This window comes from Rhinatrema bivittatum, chromosome 2, assembly GCF_901001135.1.
Source record: "Rhinatrema bivittatum chromosome 2, aRhiBiv1.1, whole genome shotgun sequence".
Taxonomy (NCBI): domain Eukaryota; kingdom Metazoa; phylum Chordata; class Amphibia; order Gymnophiona; family Rhinatrematidae; genus Rhinatrema; species Rhinatrema bivittatum.
The window spans coordinates 56,955,154-56,973,328 of record NC_042616.1 but is presented as its reverse complement, the minus strand read 5'-3'; the positions used below and the strand labels follow the sequence as shown (position 1 = coordinate 56,973,328).

At 49.5% G+C, this 18,175-nt stretch overlaps 1 protein-coding gene across 1 annotated transcript in view; it reads right to left on the bottom strand.

Moving 5' to 3' along the window:
• Positions 1-18,175, bottom strand: part of SCAP (SREBF chaperone) — a 248,292-nt gene that overhangs the window by 81,094 nt on the left and 149,023 nt on the right. Inside the window, exon 11 of the mRNA XM_029588196.1 lies at positions 751-849. Within this exon, the coding sequence (XP_029444056.1) occupies positions 751-849 (99 nt within the window). The remainder of the gene's footprint in view (positions 1-750; positions 850-18,175) is intronic.

The following is an 18,175-nucleotide window of genomic DNA, read 5'->3' as shown; positions in this document are numbered from 1 at the left end:
CACCTTGAATAATGTGTACAATTCTGGTCGCCGCATCTCAAAAAAGATATAATTGCGATGGAGAAGGTACAGAGAAGGGCGACCAAAATGATAAGGGGAATGGAACAGCTCCCCTATGAGGAAAGACTAAAGTGGTTAGGACTTTTCAGCTTGGAGAAGAGATGGCTGAGGGGGGATATGAAAAAGGTGTTTAAAATCATGAGAGGTCTAGAACGGGTAGATGTGAATCGGTTTTTTATTCTTTCGGATAATAGAAAGAATAGCGGGCACTCCATGAAGTTAGAATGTGGCACATTTAAAACTAATCGGAGAAAGTTCTTTTTCACTCAACGCACAATTAAACTCTGGAATTTGTTGCCAGAGGATGTGGTTAGTGCAGTTAGTATAGCTGTGTTTAAAAAAGGATTGGATAAGTTCTTGGAGGAGAAGTCCATTACCTGGTATTAATTAAGTTGACTTAGATAATAACCACCGCTATTACTAACAACGGTAACATGGAATAGACTTAGTTTTTGGGTACTTGTCAGATTCTTATGGCCTGGATTGGCCACTGTTGGAAACAGGATGCTGGGCTTGATGGACCCTTGGTCTGACCCAGTATGGCATGTTCTTATGTCTTGCTTACCTTCTCCTCCTCTCTGCACTGAGTCCTTGTACAGTACCTCTACCTTACATTTCTCTCTGCTGAGAGATCTCACTATTTCTTGCATTATGTTTCCATGCAGGGCTCAACTTCTCACTACCTCCTACCTCCATACGTCGGATGTCAATGGATAACACTGTAGTGAAGAACAACATCTGCAGGAAGAAGTCAGACACTAGGCCCACCACAGCGAAGAGACAGAACTCCTGCCAGAAAGGGAATCAGAAAAAATACAAGGCGTTTAGGAGTCCAGAGTTAGCAACTTTAAACATTCTTAGACTAATAATGAGATCATCTCTCACTCATGCACATAGTAACATAGAAAGTGATGGCAGATAAAAACGCAAATGATCTAGTCAGTCTGTCCAGCAATGTGTTCAGTGTTGCAACTGCTGCTCCGTGCCAAAAAATTAATCTTTCATATTCGCAAGGCCCAGAGTACTGTCTCTCGTAGCTAATTGTATAATGTCTTGCTTTATTTTCATTTTTTTTCCATCCAAAAGAAATGGGTACATAGTTTCTCTATTTCTGAGAAATATTGTTCTGTGATATTCAAGGAAAGATGCAAGAAAACAAGTGGTTCCATTTTAGTAGCATTTACTTGTCCTATTAATGATAAGAGGCATGCATAGTAACCTAATGAATGACAGCAGAAAAAGACCATCCAGCTCATCCAGTCTGCCCAGCTATTCTGTCCGTACTCCTAAAGCTGCATCCCAGCTGCCAGTCATAGAATGAGACCACCTGCAAGATTTCTTCTTAGCTAAGATAGTTTTGTTCTTCCTCCTTTGGACACCATCGTCTTGGGTAGAAAAAGATACAAGATCCCCACTTCATTTTCTACAGCACATAACTTTCCCCTGCCTAAACACAAGACTCTTTAATAATCTAGGGGCCGATGCAATAAAAAGCGCAGAAAGCAGGTGCTGAAAAGTCAGCGACCCCCGCTGCGACGGCCGGTCACAAAAACAGACATCGGTAAACTCGGCATCTAGACATCGCCAAACTCAGCGTCCATTTTCAATACTGGCAGACGGCCAGTTATGAAAACCTATGCCAAGTTTATCAGTGCCGCTCTTCTTAACTCGGCGGCCTGCCGAGGTATTTTTTTTTTAAGTTAAAAAAAAAAAAGTACAAAAAAGCAGTTTTTTCTGCTTTTCTGTACTTCTTTTACAAGCGCTCAGCTATTAATGCCTGCTCCAGGCAGGCGTTTATATTTTAGAGCAAAATGTGCTTCTGAGACACACACTTTTTTTTTTTTTAATGCGGAGTGAATGAGTAATAACCTCAATTCACATGCATTTGCATGTGATGAGCGCTATTGCATTCACTCCGCAGACGCGCGTTAAATAGGCGCTATTGCATTAGGGGGTGGATTAGCGCCTATTTAACCCACATCCGAATGCAGGTGAGCGCACTGTATTGCATCGGCCTCCTAATTAGTTAGTAATGCTTGCATGGCCGCTGCCCAATCATTCTGCCTCCTAGGTCCCTTGATTAACCTGCCAGAAAGGACCTGCTTTGCAGGAGAGAGGTTTAATTACAATCAGTACTGAACGCAGTCCAAGAGTCCATTACTCTCTGTGAATGTTTTGTTTGGGTCCGATTATGCTAGGTTGCTTCACCAGTACTCCAAGTCAGAGTCCAGCTTCACCATGCAACCCTCAGCCATTAAATTGCCTGAACACTTAGCTTTTCCCAGCAACACCTTCTTAAGCCCACCGAGGTCCAACCAAATTCTTAGGGGGAGGGTCATGTCCTGGGCTAACACTGTCGCTGAGGCAAGGAGAGGAGCACGACGAGGGTTTAAATACCCCACCGCATGACATCATCAGAAGGCACCCCAGTCAGGTTTTCCCGCTGCATGGCCTACAAAGTTTGGGGTGCGTGCTTAGGGCCTCTGGCCAGGAGAGCAAAGAGGTCAGAGTGTGGTGGCATTCCAGCCACAATGATGGCTTGGCAGCTTACAGGGTCAAACGCCTTCTGAAAATCCAAATACACTACATCTACTGGCTCACCTTTACCCACATGTTTATTAAACCCTTCAAAAAATAAAGCAGATTTGTGAGGCAAGACTTGACTTGGGTAAATCCATGCTGATTGTGTTCCATAAAACCAGGTCTTTCCATATACTCTGTGATTTGGATCTTTAAAATAGTTTCCACTATTTTTCTCAGCACTAAAGTCAGGCTCACTGATCTATAGTTTCCTGGATTGCCCCTGGAGTCCTTTTTAAATATTGGGGTTACATTGGCCACCCTCCAGTCTTCAGGTACAATGGATGATTTTAATGACAGGTTACCAATTTTAACTAATAGATCTGAAATTTCATTTTTTTAGTTCCTTCAGAACCCTGGGGTGTATACCATCTCGGTCCAAGAGATTTGCTACTCTTTAGCTTGTCAATCTGGCCTACTACATCTTCCAGGTTCACAGTGATTTGATTCAGTTCATCTGAATCATCACCCTTGAAAACAATCTCTGGAACAGGTATCTCCCTAAAATCCTCATTAGTAAACACAGAAGCAAAGAATTCATTTAGTCTTTCTACAATGGCCTTATCTTCCCCCTAAGAGCCCCTTTAACCCCTTGGTCATCTAATGGTCCAACCAACTCCTTCACAGGTTTCTCGCTTTGGGTATATTTTAAAAAGTTTTTATTATGAGTTTTTGCCTCTACGGCCAACCTCATTTCAAATTCTCTCTTAACCTGCCTTATCAGTGTTTTACACTTAACTTGACAATGCTTATACTTTTTCCTATTTTCTTCAGATGGATCCTTCTTCCAATTTTTGAAGCATTTCTTTGGCTAAAATAGCCTTTTTCACCTCACTTTTAAACCATGCCGGTTATCGTTTTGCCTTCCTCCCACCATTGTTTGATTCTCATTTTGGGGATCTGAATGTATTTACTATCTAAATGTTTCAGGGAGCAGGTTGAGCATATGTTTGTTGCGGGTTGGGGGGTGGTGGTACCCGAGCGCACCTTAGTAGATCTTACTCCCCGATACATAGGACGGCTCTGCAGAGAGGGGGGTTATTCACTGCAGAGTTCTAAGGATAAGTGGGGAGGCTGGCAGGAAGGGGGCTCAAATCACAATTTTCTCAATCATTACTACAACAAAGTTGGGAGGGGAGACATATATTTATCAGGTTCTATGTTCTTTGGTTTGTTATGGTCTATTTAAAGTCCAAATACCAGTTCAAAGGGACGGAGGGCTGGTATCTGATTTTTCAAGTCTTTGTGAAAAAATGCTTACCATAGACAGTTTATGTTGTATCTCTTGGAATGTGGGCGGTCTTGGTTCCCCAATTAAGAGTCAGAAAGTATTGCAAGTGCTCTAACGGCATAAAGTACTGTAAGTGGGCATTCAGGAAAGGAAAATTAGTTCTTACCTGATAATTTTCGTTCCTGTAGTACCACGGATCAGTCCAGACACTTGGGTTGTGACTCCGCACCAGCAGGTGGAGACCGAGCAAAACTCGACGGGCTCCCTACATATAGTAAGGTGCCACCCACAGCCCCTCAGTCTTACGTAATGTCAAAGCAAGAACATGCCAGACTAACTAACTAGAAATAACATAACGGAATTCGATTCACCAGAGCACCTCCGGCTAGAATCGAAGAAACATCAGAACTAGAAACCAACAACGGCCCAGTCTCAAAACAAAAACCACCGCAAAAACTGCGCAAGATAAATAAAGGAGAACTCTAGTCAGCCGAGCAGACTCTCCCTCAATCCTTCAGAAAACAAACATACAGACGGGCGGGAGCCTGGACTGATCCGTGGTACTACAGGAACGAAAATTATCAGGTAAGAACTAATTTTCCTTTCCCTGTACGTACCCGGATCAGTCCAGACACCTGGGATGTACCAGAGCTACTCATCGAGGGTGGGAAGCAGAGAGTCCTGCTTGGAGAACACTCGCTCCAAACCCCTGAGACTCTGCCGCCTGGACATCAAGTCTGTAATGCTTAGTAAAAGTATGCAACGACTTCCACGTCGCCGCTCTACAGATCTCCTGCGTGGACACCTGGGAAACCTCAGCCCAGGAGGTAGCCTGCGCCCGCGTCGAATGAGCTCGAAGCCCAGTAGGCGCCACCTTACCCTGCAGAAGATACGCTGACCCGATGGCCTCCTTGAGCCAACGCGCAATCGTGGCCCGCGACGCCGCGGCCCCCCTGCGAGACCCGGAGCAAAGGACAAACAGGTGGTCGGAGACCCGGAAGGGATTCGTAACTTCTAGGTAACGAAGCAAGATCCTACGAACATCAAGCCGCCTCAACTCTTTCGACCCTGCGTCCCCCGGAGCCATGTTGGAAAACCCCGGAAGGTCCACCGTCTGATTTAGATGAAAAGCGGACACCACCTTGGGCAAAAAGGACGGAACCGTTCGTAGAGAGACACCAGCCTCCGAGAACCGCAAAAACGGCTCCCTGCAGGACAGGGCCTGCAATTCCGAGACACGACGAGCGGACGTAATTGCCACCAGGAACACGGTCTTCAAAGTAAGATCCTTAAGAGTCGCCCTCTTGATTGGCTCAAATGGAGCTCCACATAGGGCTGCGAGTACACAGTTTAAATTCCAGGATGGACAAGGGCTCCGCACGGGAGGCCGTAAATGCTTGGCCCCACGAAGAAAACGCCGCACATCCGGATGGCAAGCCAAGGACACTCCGCGGACCTTACCTCTAAGGGAACCCAGGGCAGCTATCTGGACCTTTAGGGTACCCCAGGACAGCCCCTTCGAGAGGCCCTCCTGGAGGAAGGCGAGGACCGCCGGCACAGAGGGCCGGATAGGATCCATGCTATGAGCACTGCACCAGTCCTCAAAAACCGTCCAAACCTGCATATAGGTTAAGGACGTGGACTGCTTTCTAGCGCGCAATAACGTAGTTATGACCGCCTCGGAGTACCCCTTCGTCCTCAAGCACGCCCTTTCAAAAGCCAAGCCGCGAGACAAAAGTGATCCGCATCCTCCAAACAGACGGGTCCCTGACGAAGGAGGGTCGCGGCTCCGTGAAATCGAAGCGGAGGCTCCGCCGCCAGCTGAACGAGGTCCGCGAACCACGGGCGCCTTGGCCACTCTGGCGCAACCAGGATCACCTCCGCCGGATGTAACTCGATTCGCCGTAGAACTTTGCCGATCAGGGGCCACGAAGGGAAGACAGAGCAACACATCCGTGGGCCAGCGAAGCACTAGTGCATCGACTCCTTCTGCGCCCCGCTCCCTCCGACGGCTGAAGAACCGCGGAGTCTTTGCGTTGAGAGCGGTGGCCATCAGATCCAGGTGGGGCTGTCCCCACCGGGCACAGATGAGACGATACGCTTCCTCCGGTAGCTCCCATTCTCCGGGATCCAGGCGATGGCGGCTGAGGAAGTCCGCTTGGACGTTGTCTACGCCTGCGATGTGAGACGCCGCGATGCTGCTGAGATGTCGCTCTGCCCAGCCCATCAGCTGGCTCGCCTCCTCCGCCACTTGCTGGCTCCTTGTGCCTCCCTGGCGATTGATATATGCCACCGTGGTCGCGTTGTCCGACAGAACTCGGACCGCCCGGCCCCGTATCCACGGGAGAAAGGCCCTCAACGCCAGCGCTACAGCCCTGGTCTCTAACCGGTTGATGGACCACAGCGACTGCTGGCTCGACCACTGCCCTTGCACTGAGCGTCCTCCACAGACCGCCCCCCAACCAGAGAGACTGGCGTCCGTCGTGACCACCGTCCAAGTGGGCATAAGAAGAGAGACCCCGCACGTCAGGTGGTCAGTGCAGAGCCACCACTGCAGACTGGCCCTGGCACAGCCTGTGAGGGGCAGCGGGCGACGAAACTCTTCGGAGACCGGCTTCCAGCGGGAAAGTAATGCCGATTGTAACGGTCGCAGATGAGCGAAAGCCCAGGGGACCAGCGCGAGCGTCGACGCCATGGACCCCAAGACCGTCAAGTAATCGCATACCAGTGGACACCTCATGGATAACAGGTGGCTCACCTGTCCCTGGAGCTTGCACCACCATAACCTTGGTAAATGTGCGTGGCGCCGTTGCAAGGCCGAAAGGAAGAGCTCTGAACTGATAATGCCTGCCTAGGACGCAAAACCTCAAATACTGGTGATAGGCTGGGTGAATCCCGATATGGAGATACGACTCTGTCAAATCCAGGGACGCAAGGAACTCGCCTGGACGCACCGCAGCCACTACCGAGCGAATCGTCTCCATCTTGAAGCTGGGAACACGAAGGCATCTGTTGACTCCTTTTAGGTCGAGAATAGGCCTGAACGAGCTGTCCTTCTTTGGGACCACGAAGTAAATGGAGTACCTTCCCATGCCCCGCTGCCCTGATGGTACGGGGAGAATGGCGCCCAGGTCTTCCAGACGTTGAAGGGTCGCCCGTACCGCTACGCGTTTGGCGGTAGCCTTGCAGGGAGAGACAAGAAACTTGTCCCACGGCAGACGAGCGAAGTCTAACGCGTAACCGTTTCTTATTACTCCTAAGACCCACTGGTCCGAAGTTATCTTGGTCCATTCCTCGTAAAACTGCTCGAGCCTCGCTCCCACGCGTGGTACGGCGTCTGGAAGCCGCGGCGAGGAATGAACCGCTCTCGTTTCATTGGGCGGACTTGGACCCCGCTCCAGTCGAGGCCCCACCGGTCCTGTTGAATTTCTTCCCTCGAAAGGACTGAGACCAGGAGGCAGATCTGGCAGATCCTGCCCGATAAGACTGCCCCGTCGCCGAACGTTGCGGCCTCTGGCGCCGGTTCAGTCGGAAACGGTTCCTCGCGGAGAAGTTGGACCGAGGCCTAGGCCTATCCTCCGGCAGCTTGAAAGCCTTGTTCTCGCTCAAGAACTGCATAATATCGTCCAGCTGCTTTCCAAATAGTAACTTCCCCTTAAAGGGCAAAGAACCCAAATGGGCCTTAGACGTACCATCGGCGGCCCAGTTACGTAGCCAGAGGAGACGGCGAGCTGAGACCGCCGAAACCATAGCCCTGGCGGAAGTTCTCAGCAAATCATGCACGGCATCAGCGCTGTAGGCTACTACCGCTTCCAAGTGATCCGCCTGTGAGGCCTCCCCTTCAGAGAGTCCTGCATTCGCTTGTAAATTTTGGGCCCAGCGAAGGCCAGCACGCAAGGCGAAATTACTGCAAATGGCCGCCCTGACGCCCAGGGCAGAAACCTCAAAAACCTTCTTAAGCTGCACTTCCAGCTTTCGATCCTGGATGTCTCTGAGCGCCATGGCGCCCGTCACAGGGATGGTCGATCGCTTGGTTACCGCAGACACCGCCGCGTCCACTCGTGGAAGGCGCAGCAACTCCAAAACATCCTCAGGCAGAGGATACAGCTTATCCATGGCCTTACTAACTTTAAGACCTAATTCCGGGGTATCCCATTCCCGAAACAGGATGTCGGATGCGGAAAAATGAAATGGGAACGCCACCGTAGGTCCCGCGAGACCGAGGAGCACCGGATCCATATTAGCGGTCTGACGGACTTCCACAGGTGGAGCCTCTACCCCGAGCTCCTCGAGGATCGCTGGAATGAGAGGGGAAAGCTCTTCCCTTTTGAAGAGCCGCATGACCTTGGGGTCATCCCCATCCCCCATCAGTGCTCCCTTACCTGCGCCCGGGGGAGCTGGCCCCTGGTCATCGGGCCCCTCAGGCCCTCCAGGGGTCCCCGAGACCGACTCCTCCTCCGCAGAGGTAGACTCCGTCTCCGAGTCTCGAGGGACACCACGTGCCGGTCTCTTCTCCCTTGGGCGATGTGAGGGTTCCTTAGAACGTGCCGACCTCTTCTGGGGGCGAGAGCGCCCCTCTCTGCCCCCCTGAGGTTTTCCAGACTTCCGTCGCGATCTTTTGAACTTCGCTAGTTTCTGTAATAACATCGTGAAATCCTCAGAAAAGGAATCCCCCGAACCGGAAGACTCCTCCCCCGAGCTCAAATTCTCCGATGGTAAGCCCCCCCCCCGAGGCTCCCCCCCCGAAGCCCGAGGCTGGGGAGACAGCGGAGGAGGCTGGCCGCCATGTTCCACGGCCCTCCTCGTGGCTTCCCGAACGGTGTTCAAAATGGCCGCCGTTCCCGCACTAAGCGGGAACCGAATCTGGCCCCTCAATGTCAGCAGCCACGGCGCGCGGCGGCAATCGGGACGGCCGAGAACGGCTTCCCCGCCCGCCCCCCGAAGGTCCCTCGCCCCCGGCGAGGCAGCCGGAACAGACGCCGTCGCGCGAAACGCGCGTGCGCACTGACCCGCACGCGCGGCAGGCCGACCTGACGGGCATTCCCGGACCTGAAGAAAAGTAAAGAAATCGCCGCTTCTAGCCCCGACGGCCTCCCCCCAACGACGAAAAACTCTGCCGGCGAGGGAGGAGAGAGAGAGAGCGCGGCGACAAAACAAAAACTGGAAACTTTTTTTCTTTTTTTTTTCCGATACTTAGCCGCTGGCCCAGGTCCTGAAGGTTCCTCGCTCCACCGGGGGTGAGTGAACCGGGCTCCCCGGTGTCACCCCCGACGCTGCTGCCAGAGAGGGCCGGGTCCTCGACCCCAGCAGCGGCCTCTACCAGGGGGGAAAAAAGTCCCCTCAGGACCTGCCGGTCCCCCTGGGAGGCTCCTCCGACGGGAGCTGTCTTCTACAAAAACTGTAAGCTAAAGTAAAAAAAAAAAAATATTTTTTTTTTTTGGAAAAGAAAGTCAATGATCCAATTAATCTCTTTTTTTTTTTTTTTTTTAAAAGAATCCCTGACTAACTAAACCCCAGGGATCCCAGAGACTGTGGGTGAACCTGCCCCAACTGCTGGAGACAGAGAAAGACTGAGGGGCTGTGGGTGGCACCTTACTATATGTAGGGAGCCCGTCGAGTTTTGCTCTGTCTCCACCTGCTGGTGCGGAGTCACAACCCAGGTGTCTGGACTGATCCGGGTACATACAGGGAAACCCATTTATCTGATGGGGAGGGTAAAAAATTAAAAACAAGTTGGGTTGGCCAGTGCTTCTATGCCCCAGCCGTTGGACGCAAAGCACGGGTGGCCATTTTAGTTCATACGCGATTGCATTTTCAACCATTTCAGAAAATATCTGACCCATCGGGTCACTTTGTAGTTCTGGTGGGCAAAATGCAAAATAAAGAAATTATTATTTGTAATGTACATGCCCCCAATGCTTATCTGGAATGCAATGCCATTGGACCTTAGATTGCAGCAGGATTTCAGACAATCTAAAAAGGATTTGAAAACATGGCTGTATACAAAGGTCTTCGCACAAAAGACAGGAGACTCTTAGGGCAGATATCTTTTACTTTTTTCCTACTTATTATTTTATGGTTTTATTTTGTATTCTTAACCCTTTTACATTTCCTGTTTTATGTTTTTTAGTTGCTTTTTTACTGATAACTGTATTAGTTTTGTAGCACTTATCTGGTATATTTTAATATTTTATTATTATGAATTTCTGTAGTTTGCATTTCTTATTTTTCAATGTGTAAACCGTCGTGATGGTATTACTAAACGACGGTATAGAAAAGCTGTCAAATAAATAAATAGCCAAGGGATAGTCAGTACACTGGTCCCGGTGGTCGGAGGAACATTGGTATTGTTGGAAGTCTTCAACTGTGTTCACGATCCAGTACGTGACAGATCTTTTTCTAGCTTGCCAGATTGGGGGGGGGGAGCAAGCTTAAGGGCATTCAATACCTATGTATGGAGCTTAACTTATTAGATATATGGCGGACGCTCAACCCTACCAAGAGAGATTGCACACGTATCTAGAGCCCACTCCTCTATGTCCAGGATTGATTATATACTAGTGTCTGATTTTCTTTTCCCTAAAGTTAAACAAGTCAAAATTGGGGCAATCGAAATCTCAGATCACGCTTTGATTTGGCTGGACCTCTCTCTTTCAGTTCTGAGGGTCATCATACTAAGTTATGGAGTTTTCCAAGCCACTTACTGGATGACAAAAATTTTCAAGTTTTCTTACAGGATAAGTGGAAGGATTTTAAGAGCCATAATTTCATGCATAAAGAGGACCCCATCTTTATTGGGAATCCAGTAAAGTGATTATAAGCGGTGAGTTCACTTCTTTCATGATAGCTAGGTCCAAGGCCTTTCATAAAAATATTATTTGCCTGGAAGAACAGTTACAATTAGCAAAAATCAACCTAGCACAGAATAATGCTGTTAGTGCTCAGGAGAAGTATAGACCTGTGCTTTTCACTTTAAATTCCTTGCTACATAGGAGAGCGCAGCACACAATGCAATGTGGAGCTTACAGGCTATTTCATTTTGGGAATAAGTCTGGGAAGCTTTTGGCAAATTTGGTACGACTGACTAAAGGGAAGAATTTTACCGATAAGTTAAGGGATGTGAGAGGGAATCTATTAATGAGGAGTGAAGAGGTTTGTGCCTCCTTTTGAAAATTTTATGAACAATTATATAGGGAAGATCAAATGGGAGGAAGAGGAGTTGGAGTTGTTGAAAAGACCCATTCAGCAAGAACTAGTGGTAACCATTAAGATTAGTAAGTGACATAAGGCTCTGGGGCATGATGGGCTATGTGCTGAGTATTATAAGGGTTTGGTAAATCAGATTTCTGGGGATTTACTGCAGTTTTTTCACGCGGGGTTATTTATTTATTTATTTATTTTTAGTTTTTATATACCGATGTTCCTGTATAATATACATATCACACCGGTTTACAAGGAACTCAAACTGACGCCTCAGAGGGCAGTTTACAATGCAACAAGATAACAAGATAACAGAATTATTATAACAATTATGTGGCAAGTCAGGAATTTAGGGATCATCACTGAATCTGACAGGCTATATTACTATCTTGGAAAAACCGGAAAAGGATTTATCTTCCCTGGCTTCATACAGACCAATCTCTTTACTAAATTTTGAAGCTAAACTCTTCACAAAGATATTGGTAGATAGATTAAGTCTGGGGCTCCCTTCGATTATATCATCTAACCAAGCAGGCTTTGTGAAAGGTCCCTCCATCAGCATTAATATCATAATATTGATGGAAGAACATAAAAATGATAGATCTTCAGCCATGGTCATGGGGTTTGATTCGGAGAAAGCTTTTGATAGAGTATCTTGGCAATATTTGTTTTCAGTTATGGGGAGATATGGTATACGGGGTGATTGTGCAAAGTATTGCTATGCTCTATTGAAATCCCTGTTTTGCAATTTTAGCAAATGGGCAAGTATCAGCTGATTTTGGTATTTTCTGGAAACTAGGCAGGGCTGCCCACTTTTGCCTTTACTCTACATTCTTTCGATAAGAACATAAGAACATGCCATACTGGGTCAGACCAAGGGTCCATCAAGCCCAGCATCCTGTTTCCAACAGTGGCCAATCCAGGCCATAAGAACCTGGCAAGTACCCAAAAACTAAGTCTATCCCATGCTACTGTTGCTCATAATTAGCAGTGGCTATTCTCTAAGTCAACTTAATTAATAGCAGGTAATGGACTTCTCCTCCAAGAACTTATCCAATCCTTTTTTAAACACAGCTACACTAACTGAACTAACCACATCCTCTGGCAACAAATTTCAGAGTTTAATTGTGCGTTGAGTGAAAAAGAACTTTCTCTGATTAGTTTTAAATGTGCCACATGCTAACTTCAAGGAGTGCCCCCTAGTCTTTCTATTACCCGTAAGAGTAAATAACTGATTCACATTAACCTGTTCTAGACTTCTCATGATTTTAAACACCTCTACCATATCCCCCCCCCCTCAGCCGTCTCTTCTCCAAGCTGAAAAGTCCTAACCTCTTTAGTCTTTCCTCATAGGGGAGCTGTTCCATTCCCTTTATCATTTTGGTCGCCCTTCTCAGTACCTTCTCCATCGCAATTATATCTTTTTTGAGATGCGGTGACCAGAACTGTACACAGTATTCAAGGTGTGATAGACCCTCTGCTGCGCAAAATTGAAACATATCCCTTAATTACGGGGTTTAAACATGGGAAACAGGAATTTAAGGTGGCTGCTTTTACAGATGAGGTCCTGGTATTTTTTTACTTTCCCACAGGAATCAGTAGCAAGAGTCTTACACCATCAGACTATTTGGATTCTTTACAGGATTGAAAATTATTGCAGATAAATCTGAGGCGATGGACCTACATGGCATCTTACAAAATACTTGGAGAGGGCAGTTCCCCTTAAATTGGGTTGATAAGGAAATGAGATATTTGGAGATCCAACTTACCAAAGATATAGATAATTATATGAGGCTAATATTATGCTCTTGCTTAGAAACATGGAGCAGAAATTGAAGACCTGGGTTTCCCTGCCTCTATCTATGATGGGAAGATTATTTTTGCTTAAAATAATGGAGTTACCAAGCTGGTTATAAGTCCTGCAGCAGATCCCAATCTGGTTGAAGAAATCTGAGATAACTTGCATTAATCATCTTTTATACCATTATCTGTGGTGCTGGTGGTCGTGGTGCTGGTGGTGGTGGTGGTGGGGGGGAGGGCATAAAGCTAAGTTGCTGCTTAATTCCCTAATGATGGACTGCAAGCAGGGGGGACTAGGTTGCCCGAACTCAAGAGATTATAATCTTGCTTGCATTCTACGGTACGTAAAGGATTGGCAAGGAGGAATCACTTGTTGCTGTGGCGGCCTGACTGCCAGAGAGAATAAACTTACAAATTTTATTGGCAACATCACTGGCTTTCGTGTACTCCAGAGTATCAGGGAATCCCCAAATTGCACCTCCAAGTGCAGTTCTCCAAGTCTTTGAGTTTCTCAGATCTTGCCACAGAGAGGGTAGAGAGCTCGGCAGGAAACACCTTGTGCCGCACCGTTAGGGCGTTCAAAGCATCTCCATGAGTGTCGACTTGGGTATCCAGGTCGTCAACCCTGGTGCCAAGTGCTGCTAGATCATTGCGCACTTCGGAGATAGAGGCCAGTAGCTCGGACTTGTGTTAACGCATATCCGAGCGTAGCTTGAGAAAACATTCTCGGAGCTCATCTTTGGATGGCAAATTAGCTGATCCTGCCGGTGCTAAAATTGTAGAAGGCCCACTGGCAGTATCCTTCCCGCTCGAGCTGTCCAAGGCCTGCCCGCCCGCCCTCATCATCCAGGTGCTTCACCGCATGCCTCCCAAAGGAAAACTCTTTCAAGTCAATGTTTTGCATTTGGCTGTCATCTTAGTGGTCAGTGTAGGCTTAGACAGAAATATATGCTCAAAAGGCTCAATTAGAGAGCAGTTAGGAGATTGTTTTAATGTTCTGTGAAAGGAAGCTCAGCATTCAGACATCCAATCCTGGTTGACGGCTGTATAGCGTCCCCCAATAAATAACATTTTTCAATGAATGACTGGACCTTTCAAATTAGATCAGAGATTTACCTGATGTGATTTGTATAATTGTATATAGTGCTTATTTGTTAGCCCATGGACATCCGTTCATCCACCACAATTTCTTGTTCATTGTTATTTTCTTCCCTGTCCTTTTTATTCTTCACCATTCTTTCTCTGAGCTTATTTTTCCTCACTGCCCCCTCTCCCCCTCCCTGTTTTATTGTATTTCTCTTCAGTTTTAATGTAAACACATATGTTGTCCACTCGAATATCGGTATAGAAAAACTAATAAATAAATAAATGATTTGCCCCTAAACGCTACCTAATCTGGATGTATAATGTAGACATTAAGTCCTGAACACTTAGGTCTAAAACCTTTGTCAAGATCTTTATATCCTTATTAAGCAATGATATTGGCCTGTAGTTTGAACACAACAAATCTTTATTGTCCTTTGGGTCCAAGGTGATAATAGGCTTGATATATAGATTTGGGAACATCCATTATCTAAACTGTCATTAAATACTGCAAAGGAAAATTAGTTTCTTACCTGATAATTTTCGTTCCTGTAGTACCAAGGATCAGTCCAGGACACCTGGGTTGTGACTCCGCACCAGTAGATGGAGACAGACTAAAACTTGTGGGCGGAGCCATATATGCCCCTGTGCCAGTCACAGCCCCTCAGTCTTACGGAATGTCAAAGTAGAACACAACCAGAGAAGTAAACAAAACTAGATACCGCTAACTAACGGGGAAAGAAACACCCCTTCTGGAAACGGACTCTCCAACCGAGAGAGCGAACAAGCGGAACAGAGCAAATCAAAAACACAGAGCGGACTCTCCATTACTTCAGCGCAGCACCGCGGGCGGGATCCTGGACTGATCCTTGGTACTACAGGAACGAAAATTATCAGGTAAGAAACTAATTTTCCTTTCCCTGTACGTACCAGGATCAGTCCAGGACACCTGGGATGTACCAGAGCAACCTACTGAGGGTGGGAAGCAGAGAGTCCCGCTCGGAGTACCCTCTCTCCAAAACCCCCAGAATCGGTAGCCCGGACATCCAGCCGGTAATGCCGGACAAAAGTATGCAACGACTTCCAGGTGGCCGCCCTACAAATCTCTTGAGGCGACACCTGAGAAGCTTCCGCCCAAGACGCTGCTTGGGATCGAGTCAAGTGAGCCCGCAGCCCCACGGGAAGGGGTTTTCCCCGCACCAAGTACGCCGAACCAATGGCCTCCTTGAGCCAACGAGCGATAGTTGTGCGGGACGCTGCAGCTCCTTTCTTTGGTCCAGAGAACAGGACAAACAGATGATCTGTGACCCGAAACGGATTAGTGACCTCCAGATATCGGAGAAGGGATCTCCGCACGTCAAGCTTCCGTAACTCCCTCTCTTCGGTAGCAGAGGAGTCTCCGCATGCAAAAGCGGGCAACTCCACCGATTGATTCACGTGAAACGACGAGACCACTTTCGGAAGAAAGGAAGGAACCGTCCGTAAGGAAACCCCCGAATCGGAGATACGCAAGAAAGGTTCCCTACAGGACAGGGCCTGCAACTCGGAAACACGCCGTGCCGAGGCAATCGCCACCAAGAATGCCGTTTTTAAAGTGAGATCCTTAAGAGTTGCGCGTTTCAAGGGCTCAAACGGCGCCGTGCATAGAGCGGAGAGAACCCAATTGAGGTTCCAAGCCGGACAAGGAAGACGTAACGGGGGGCGAAGGTGCTTAGCCCCCCGAAGAAAACGAGCAATATCCGGGTGAAGCGCCAGAGACTTACCTCGCAAACACCCCAGCGCCGCCACTTGGACCCGTAGGGAACTGCACGCCAGACCTATGGCCAGACCCGCCTGGAGGAACGCTAGAACATCAGAGACGGAAGCCGAGATGGGGTCCACCCCTCGCTGCACGCACCAGTCCTCAAAGACCACCCAGACACGGACGTAAGCCAAAGACGTCGACTGCTTCCTGGAACGCAGTAGCGTGGCCACCACCGCATCTGAATAACCTTTTCTCTTCAGTCGATTCCTCTCAAAAGCCATGCCGCGAGACAGAAGTGATCCGCATCCTCCAAACAGACGGGGCCCTGATGGAGTAGGGCCGCCATTCCTTGGAACCGAAGGGGGGCCGCTACTGCCAGTTGTACGAGGTCTGCGAACCACGGCCGGCGAGGCCACTCCGGTGCCACCAAGATCACGTTGTTCGGATGCAACTCTATGCGCCGTAGAATCTTGCCGATCATCGGCCACGGGGGAAACACGTAGAGCAGCACATCCGTCGGCCAGGGAAGCACCAACGCATCGACGCCTTCTGCCCCCCGCTCTCGACGTCGACTGTAAAATCGCGGGGCCTTCGCGTTGTGCCACGTGGCCATCAGATCCATGTGGGGCACCCCCCACGTTTCGCAAATGAGAAGAAACGCTTCGTCCCCCAGCTCCCACTCTCCGGGATCCAGACGATGACGGCTGAGATAGTCCGCCTGCACGTTGTCGACTCCCGCAATGTGAGACGCTGCGAGGTTGCTGAGATGTAGCTCCGACCAGGCCATCAAGCGCTGAGCTTCTTCTGCCACCTGGGGGCTCCGGGTCCCCCCCTGCCAGTTGATGTATGCCACGGTGGTCGCATTGTCCGACAACACTCGGACTGCCTTTCCCCGCAGCAATGGTAGAAAAGCCTGCAGGGCCAGACGGACCGCTCTGGTCTCTAGGCGATTGATAGACCACTGGGCTTGCGACACTGACCATAGGCCTTGAACTGAGCTCCCTAGGCAGACCGCTCCCCAACCGGAGAGGCTGGCATCCGTGGTCACCACTGTCCAACTGGGCACCAGGAGAGAGACTCCGGCAGAAAGATGACTGGGGTCCAGCCACCAACGCAGGCTGGACCTCGCGTGTCCCGCTAGAGGAAGCGGTAAGTGGAAATCCTCCGAGACCGGCTTCCAGCGGGAAAGCAAGGATGACTGTAAGGGTCGCAGATGAGCGAACGCCCATGGCACCAGCGCCAGCGTGGAAGCCATAGACCCGAGGACCGTAAGGTAGTCGCAGACCCGCGGCTGGCGGAGAGACAACAAGCGTTGTACCTGAGTTTGCAATTTGACCATCCGTTCGAGCGACAGAAACACCTTGCCCTGCTTCGTGTCGAAAAGAGCTTCCAGATATTCCAAGGTCTGCGTGGGTGTCAGATGACTCTTGCTGAAGTTGACCACCCATCCCAGGGACTGCAACAGATGGAGGACCCTGGCCACCGCCATCCGACACTGATCTTCGGACTTCGCCCGAATCAACCAATCGTCCAGATACGGATGGACCTGGAGACCTTCTCGGCGCAGTTGCGCCGCCACCACGACCATCACCTTCGTGAAAGTACGAGGGGCCGTTGCGAGCCCAAAAGGGAGCGCCCGAAACTGGTAATGCCGACCCAGAATGCAGAATCTGAGGAAGCGTTGGAACGACGGCTGGATGCCTATGTGAAGATACGCCTCCGTGAGGTCCAGGGAGGCCAGGAACTCGCCTGGCCGGACCGCGGCGATGACTGACCGGATCGTCTCCATTTTGAAGCGAGGAACGCGAAGGCATCGGTTCACCCCTTTGAGATCCAGAATTGGTCGGGACGTGCCGTCCTTCTTTGGTACGATGAAGTAAATGGAGTAACGGCCTTTGCCTTGTTGGCTGACCGGAACGGGGGAGATAGCTCCCAAGTCCTCTAAGCGGCGGATGGTGTCTAGCACCGCCGTCTTCTTCTCGGGAGCCTTGCAGGGTGACACAAGGAACTTGTCCACTGGAATGCGAGCAAAATCTAACGCGTAGCCGTGTCTTATCACGGTGAGGACCCACTGGTCCGACGTTATTCCGGCCCATCTCTCGTAAAACGACAGCAACCGCGCCCCGACGTTGGGAACGGCGTGCTGAGGCTGCGGCGGGAGAAGGGCCGACCCCCTTTCATTGTGAAGATTTGGGCGCCGTGATGGCCAGGGCACCCCCTGGTCTACCAAAGCGCCTCCCACGAAAGGACTGCTGCTGCTGCCACTGTGGGGTACGGGAGGAGGAAGACCTGTACGAGTGCCCCGACGACCTTTGAGGTCGCGCCTTCCTGGGCCCACGAAAGCGGGACCTGGCTGTAAAGGAAGTCCGTGACCTGGCTCTATCTTCGGGCAACCTGAAAGCCCTATTTTCCCCCAGGGAAGCCATCAAGTCATCTAATTCCTTGCCAAACAGCAATTTACCCTTGAATGGCAGCGC